This window comes from Octodon degus, unplaced genomic scaffold, assembly GCF_000260255.1.
Source record: "Octodon degus isolate 3935 unplaced genomic scaffold, OctDeg1.0 scaffold00205, whole genome shotgun sequence".
NCBI lineage: Eukaryota > Metazoa > Chordata > Mammalia > Rodentia > Octodontidae > Octodon > Octodon degus.
This window is the reverse complement of record NW_004524781.1, coordinates 3,716,131-3,723,902: the sequence shown is the minus strand read 5'-3', so window position 1 is coordinate 3,723,902 and position 7,772 is coordinate 3,716,131. Positions and strand designations below refer to the sequence as shown.

The following is a 7,772-nucleotide window of genomic DNA, read 5'->3' as shown; positions in this document are numbered from 1 at the left end:
CCATTAAGAAGAATATATGCAGTGTATTATTTGTTGAAACTGTACTTTCGATTTGATTTGAAACTGTCTCATTGCTATCTGTTTATCAATAAAATTTTGAAAAAAAAAAAAAAGAAATTGATACCACAGAACTAGAGCTCCTGAGTCAGGGATTATCAAGGGGGTCCCACATTCTGAAGTTTAAGTCTCCAAGAAAATATGAGTTAGTGACATAGATCATAAACATGGATTATATTTTTGTTCATCTATTTCTGTATTATTCTGGTTGTCATTCTTAACAAGATATGAGAATAATGATAACCCTCAAATAATTATAGAACATCATTATTCACAAAAGTTGCTAATTGGCGCTGTGTGTGTGTGTGTGTGTGTTGTGCTCCAATGAGTGGGTCCATGGTATGGTGCTGGAGACCGCACTTAGGTTTCATGCAGTGAGCACTCTACCACCAATGACAGCCCTAGTTTCTTACATTACTTTTTTAAAAAGTCCCTAGTATAAGAACTCAAAAGAAGAACTAAAAATAGAAAGGTATAGCACAGTTAAAAGGAAAGCAAGAACTTGAGGATTAGACAACAAAGAGAGGGCAAGAAGAAAATGTAGGAAACATGACAGGGCAAAGCCATAAATTTATATGCACAAGATGGGTAAGGCAATGATCCTGAGGATCTTCAGCAGTTGTTCTGAAAATAGCAGTATATTGGTAGGATTCTCATGCTGACTAACTTTATGTGCTGAAACCAGTGAATGAAGCAGCTGCACTAAAGAGAGCAATGTGTGATACTAGGTCCATGTTTGGAATGCCTGTCATTTTGGTCTTCTAAATACATACTTTTTATCATGACATACCAATTACTGCCATACTGTCTCTCAAGTAAATGTTTGTTTTGTTTTTTTTTTTAAAGGGTAATAAATGAAAACAAGAGACAAGAAAAAAAATGTCACAGGACTGTCTTGCTACAATTCTGTATATGGTTAGATTTCTAAATTTCTGTGTAAAAATATGTAACTGTTTAAAAAGTCCTAATTAGAATGAAGAAAGAAGTTGGGTCCGTAGATAGAGATGTTAAAGAGATTTCTCTAACCAAGTAGCCATGCAAGCTCAAATTGTTTTTCTCTTTGATAACTGCCTTCCTCTCTTGAGTTCACATGTGGGAAATCTAAATTGCAGATTTTCTCAGTGTGCCACAGGGGACAGTACTACTTGAGTGTAGGGGAGTTAAGTGGCCTACTGCTCACATGGGGTTATGATTTCAATGGCTGTGTCAGAATTGCCTGGAGACACCTTAGATCTCAGACAGCAGCTCAGGCTTCCTTCTCCAGCTTTGGGCTCAGAAGGCAGCAGGCAGGAATGGTATTTATGCCTTGATGTTGCCACGTGGAGAACATGGCAGAAGGGTTTGAGGGCCTTTATTTGAGAACCATGGACTGGGATGCTGCTTTCTGATAACTGATGGAAGGGTTGACTTCAGACAAGCCACTATAGTACTTGACTCTAGAATTCAGGAGTTAATGCATCACTCTTCTCTTATTTTTCAGGCATATCCAAACCATTATTCCCACACTAAACATCACATATTTGGCTTTCGTTGATATTTACCATGCTAATGAAATGCAACAATTCATAAAAGTGAGGGGATAGGGTTTATGGAAGTGGTGTGACTGGATACTTTTCTAACTGCTGCTGATTGTAGTTGAGGTTTAGAGGTTCTTTTGTGCTTCATTTTCTAAATTTTTGGAAATTCACTAGAATGTGAAACACTAAAAATAGTGTGAGGTACGCTTTATATTTAATGAATATGTTCTGGAAACTGCCATCTTTGTACTTGTTTCAGCACAAGTATTTCAAACTTTTATATAAAAATTCCTTTGTTTGTCTTACCCTCTTGCTCTCATCTGTGATGAAGGCTCTCTCTGACAGAAAACAAGGTTGCATAATTGCTCGAGGACCAATCTAGGTCCTGGTTAGACAGAAGCAAAACCATGATGACTGAAAAATCTGTGAATAATGTGCTTTTAGGACTACAATCAGCTATTATTTGTTGTTTTAGTAGCCAGTAATTAGCTATGTGGGTCTATAATGGTAATTGATTCATTTGGAAAAAAATGTTAGTATACTGAATAGTGAATATATAATAATGTGCTTAAATAATTTGAGTAAACAACTTAAAGATATTTAACTGAAAACTATTAAAAATTATTGACAGGTAGTTCCTAAAATATACATTATCTATATTTATTTTAAATATGCAGATATTGATTTAACGGGCCAGACCATTTTAAGGAATAACCTATATGTAACTCTATTCAGAATGATAATTTTATTTTGATTTTAAAATTCAACTCTGGGAAGGTAAAGTGTAATAAGATGATCAATTTTAAAGTGAAAAAGAAAATCAAAGTAAATAGGAAAAGGACTGATATAGAAATTTATCACACTGACAGAGTGATTATAGAGTACCATAGTTAATTTATAATTTGATTAGAGACATATAAGTGTGTGATATTTTTAATACTTTATGAATTTTTGAAAATATTATTCGATGTCATGAAGAATAGATACCAGTGATCCAGAAATAAGTTTTTATTGTTCTGTTTGTGTCTAGCATGCTTTAACATGTAAATTTTATACTATTATTACACTAAGAAGACCTGAAAATGGATTCTCTGTTTCTTTTCATCAATCATTGAAAGGGAGAAGCAGGATCCCCAGGCACACCCGGGCATGACGGACCTCGCGGACAGCCTGTGAGTAACTTTTCAGTTCACCACTGAAGTGTGATGTTCTTGGAGTGTCACAAAATCCTGTGACTATCTCAGCTTTCCTTCCTTTTGCCCTGCTCTTGCTCAGTTACTTCCAGATTCTGGGGGTGGTGGAGGTCTTAAGCATTGCAGTGCTAAAGCCTCTCTTGCCAATGGGGAGCAGGTGGGTGTAGTGTTGGTGTCAGCCACACCCCACATGTCCAGATGAGTGCTGGCATAGACCTTGAGGTCTGCGGCAGAGTCTCCACCCTGCATCGCTGCACCACTGGTGCATTATTCCATACTGTGTTCTCTGGGCTTTTGGCTTCAATGAAAATCAGGGATAGAGAGACATAAGACAGAAAGTGCTAAAAAAGAATACTAGATATCTGTACTTTTAGCAAGTAGACTAGATGATTCTTCAGATGAATTTTGGAAATGTAGTTGTCCTGCTTATATTTCTACAACTCACAACCAATATTTATATATTTATCTTAATTTGTATTGGTACATATTTTCAGTACACTTTTATATAGCACATCTCGCTTGACTCATTAACTATGTCTATCCTCAGCAAACTTGCACTTTGCCTGGGGCAGGAGTAACTAAGTCAGGAAGTGAAATAATAGGTATGTTGGCATTTGTCATGAAATGTTCAGTTGGCCAATCAGAATCTATATGCTGGACATGGGGACAGAACTTCCCAAGGCTTCTTATATAGGGAAGAAGAATTGAGCTCTTAATATTTCTCAACTTTACATGAATTTTCATTATGTGTGTTACGTTGCACTAGAGAAAATTCTAAATAGAGCTTCTGCATTTAAGAGGTGCTATTTAAGAATTATATTTTGATAATATAATTTGGGAGGTTGAAGTAAAAGGATGACAATGACTTCCAACATAAGGATGTTTATAGTGTCAGCTATGAACTAGTTGTAGACTCAGAAGGCCAGGGTAAAAGACAATCTCTGCTATATGCTTGCTATGTTTATGGGATAGATCACTTCATATCTGAATACCTTTCTCTTCATCTGAAAGGTGTAGATGTTTATAAAAATTTTAATAAGTCTGTTCTGAGTCTCATAAGAAACTTGAAATATTGTAAAAATATCATTCATGCATGAAATTATTCTAAGTACTAGGGAGTGTAGGAAGGCAATCCCCATTTTGACTGGCTAAGAAACTTTTGGCAAGGATTTTGGGGGTAGAATTGTCAGAGAAAGAGAGAGACAGAGACAGAGAGACAGACAGACACAGAGACAGAGACAGAGACAGAGAGAAGGATGGGCAGACAGAGATACACACAGAGAGAAAGATGACAGACAGAAACAGAGGCACTGACCTGAGTAAAAGCACGTGGATGGGGTGGTTGATGTGCCCAAGAAACAAGGAAATAATTTAAATTAAGTGCTGAGGATGCAGTTAAAGGTCCTGTTGGGGATAGGAAGTATTTAGGAAGGTTATTAGAATTGTGATATTGAGATCCAGAACAAAAAATTAGGAAGGTAAACATTAATTCACCTACATTTGAAATGTTTGTGAGGATGAAAAGAATGGTATGATCAAAGCAGTGTCTCACAGGAAGTTTACAAGTCCTGCTATAAGCAGAATGGGTGGAGAGGAAAAGACACTGAGTCTGTCCTTAATCATTTCTACAGACAAGGCATAGGGTATAAAAAGTCAGATCTTTCTAGGAATGGAGAGAACTTGTGGGGAGAATGTGGGTTCAGTGCATCTGAACTATGATTGTTATTAGAGTGCAAGAAATTTGGAGCCGTGGGACTGCATATGAGAATGGGTGTAATTATTCATTTATGTTGCAGTTTCAGGAAAAATAAGAGAAAGAGGCAGAGAAATGAATGCAACATACGGTAGAGGTGGCAAGGGAGATACAAAAGGGAGAGAGAGAGAAAGAAGGGGAAGGAAATGAAAGGAAGCTACGAGATGCAAAGGTTAGACTGGGCTCTTATTATGAGAAGACTACCTTATAAATGTTTGTGAGTTATTTAGAATCTGAAACTTGTTTTCCCATAGAAATAATGCCCCAAAGGGAGACTGACTAATGCATCTCTGTAAACAGTCATATGATAGTATAAGGAGAGGTGTTTACTTTGAAAATAGTACCTGTTCAGACCTGTTCATAAAATATCAAGGATGTTAAATAGTAAGTGAGGCATTCTGGGGGGATTTCCTTTGCTGGCTGTCAGAACCCCTACCCTTGCACTGTACTGCCCAGTCTTGCTCTTTCCTCAAGAGGTAGCCTTGTCTAAAGCTTTTGTGCTAGAGTCAAGTCCCATAGGAGACATTGTGGCTCTTCAGACTTCAGTCTTTACCTTCTTTTCTCTTCCTCCCAGCGTTTGTTGCATGACTATCATGTGTGGCTCAATAGGGGAGAAACACAGAGGTGGCCTTGGGGAGGCTTGGAGTTTATTGGGAAGGTAGATGATAAAGAGATAAACAAAATAGAAACCCAACTGGGCAGATCCAACAGACAAGTCAGTGAAGAGCTGAGGCACAGTGGTGGGACCCAGGAGTGGACGGAGGTTACTTAGATTCAGTCTACATGCAGTGGATACAATGTGGGACATCACTGATTGAGACCCTTGACAACTCTCCTGTACCTGCCCAACAGATCCATTGAGGGAGGCAGGAGGAGGCTCCTTACACCACGTTACACACCCCAGCCATGGACTAGTATAGGTTTCTAGCCTATCAGGGGCCCAGCTGCACAGCAGGAAGTGAGCAGTGGGTGAGTGAGGAGACCTTTGTCTGTGATTACAGGCACTGTCCCTTTGTTGCATCACTGTTTGACTCTGCCTCCTGTCAGATCAGTGTGGCATTAGATTCTCACAGGAGCAAGAATCATAGTAGGAGCTGTCATGTAGGATATAGATTATATGGTTCTTATGAGAATCTAATGCCTAATGTTTTGAAGTAGAGCTCAGGCAGTGATGATAGCACTGGGGAATGTAGTAGATATTTATTACGAATATATATTAATAAAATTTAGAAAGAATCTAGCCCCCCAATCAATGTTAAAGTTTTCTTCCAGAAATCCAGTCCCAATTACCTAAATGGTTAAGACCCTGCCTTAGCCTTTTTCTTCCACTTCCTTCTTTCTTGATAAATAACAAAGGTGAAATGAGGTCTCCTTAGCCAGGAATCAACTCTGTTGAGAAATCAATGAGTATATTATGCATCTAAAATTTGCTACCTGTTACTCTTCTGGTCTATGTTCTCTTCCAAAGAAGAACATGTAGTGTTACAAGCAATTCTGTTATTTTAACAATAAATGAAACATCAGGAATGTGAAGATTGATTTTTGAAAGAAAACAAAAAATAGTAAAAATATTAGAAATGATACAGAATTTCACTGAAAATGATAGGAACTCAGCAACGGTTGTTATATTTCATATTGTTGTCTTCAAAGTAGTTGTTCAGTCTACCAGATATAAGCATGCAAAATTGGTCAAAAAATTAAAAGAAGAAAAAAAATAAGCATTAACTGTTCCTTTCAGTAAACCAGTAGAAATCTGCAGAGGATTGTCTAAGTCTCTCAAAGGACTTCTATCTAGAACATATTAGGCCCCAAAAGTTCAAAGACCCAATGCAAACAATGGACATCTGAGATGAATATGCACTTCTCAGATGAAGAAGTAGAAATGGCAAATAAATAAGTGAAGAAATGTTCAACATCATTGGTCATTCAATAAATGCAAATTAAAACAACACTGAGATTATATCTCACCCTAGAAAGGATGGCTATCATAAAGAATTCAACCAATAACAAATGCTACAGGTACTGTGGGGAAAAAAGAGGAGAGAGGGAAAGATTGACCTGTGCCACTTGTGAAAAATCGTTGAAAATAGAAAAATGTTCTCTAACCTTTGTTTGTTTTGTGGTACAAAGAAAGGAAGATTGTTCCATTCCATATGAATACTGGTTGTAAGTATTTATACTGAATGATCTGGCCCCACTAAAAAGAAGGAAGTGGAAGAAAAAGGCTAAGGCATTTGTTCTGTAATACAGTAGCTAAAAATTAATAGACTTTAATTGGAAGAACAGAAGCTCATAGAAAAATGCTTTTAAACTAATTAAACACAGTTTATTGCAGCCTAGTGGTGACTCACCCCTGTTAGCAGACCAATGCATATAAACACTGGCTCCTAGAATCAAATTGGAAACAAAGACTTTTTCCCTGGGAATGACTATATCATTGTAAAGTATAAGTGTGCTTACATGCTTGTCTTGAATTTTAAAAGCTAGCTGTTCAAACTTAAAAATAATTCAGTGCTATAAGTAATTAATGTTCTAAGTTGCAACCAATTAGCTCTAATCCAGTTGACTATAAATTTAGTTTATTTTTTAAGAGAGAAAAAAACAAAAAACAGTACACAATTTGAAAGCATGAGAGGAAATGAACAATGGTTATTATATTAATTGCATATTGTTATCTCAAAGTAGTTGCTCAAATTATAAGATATGAATATGTAAAATTGATCAACAATATAAGCACTAACTCTTCCTTTCAGTGAACTAGTAGTTCAAGTATCTTAGCTACTATATTTTCCCTTCCTTTTCTCCTTCTCCATCCCAGTTTTTGCATATCAAAAGAAATCACCAACAGAAGAAAAAAAACTGCATTAATTGGAAAAAATGTAGCCAACTCTCCCTCCAACAAAGTATTTATTTATTTATTTATTTATTTATTTTGCGGAACCAGGGATTGAACTCAGGCCCTTGCATTTGCCAGGGAAGTGCTTATTCTACTTAGCCATCTCCCCGGCCCCTCAGACAAAGGATTTATACCTAGAACATAAAGAATTAAAAAAAATCAGGCCCCCAAAACACAAAGACCCAATCCAAAAATGAACATTTGAGATTGCTACACATTTCTCAGATGAAGAAATACAAATGACAAATACATGTGTGAAAAAGTGTTCAACATCATTGGTCATTTGAGAAATGCAAATTGAAACGACACTGAGATTCCATCTCATCCAAGAAAAGAATGGCTATATGGCTGATATA

At 36.8% G+C, this 7,772-nt stretch overlaps 1 protein-coding gene across 3 annotated transcripts in view; it reads left to right on the top strand.

The window, feature by feature from the left end:
* Window positions 1-7,772, top strand: part of Col21a1 (collagen type XXI alpha 1 chain) — a 243,648-nt gene that overhangs the window by 159,737 nt on the left and 76,139 nt on the right. For all 3 annotated transcript variants that reach the window (XM_023704842.1, XM_023704841.1, XM_023704843.1), the window contains one exon: window positions 2,693-2,746. In XM_023704842.1, the coding sequence (XP_023560610.1) occupies window positions 2,693-2,746 (54 nt within the window). The remainder of the gene's footprint in view (window positions 1-2,692; window positions 2,747-7,772) is intronic.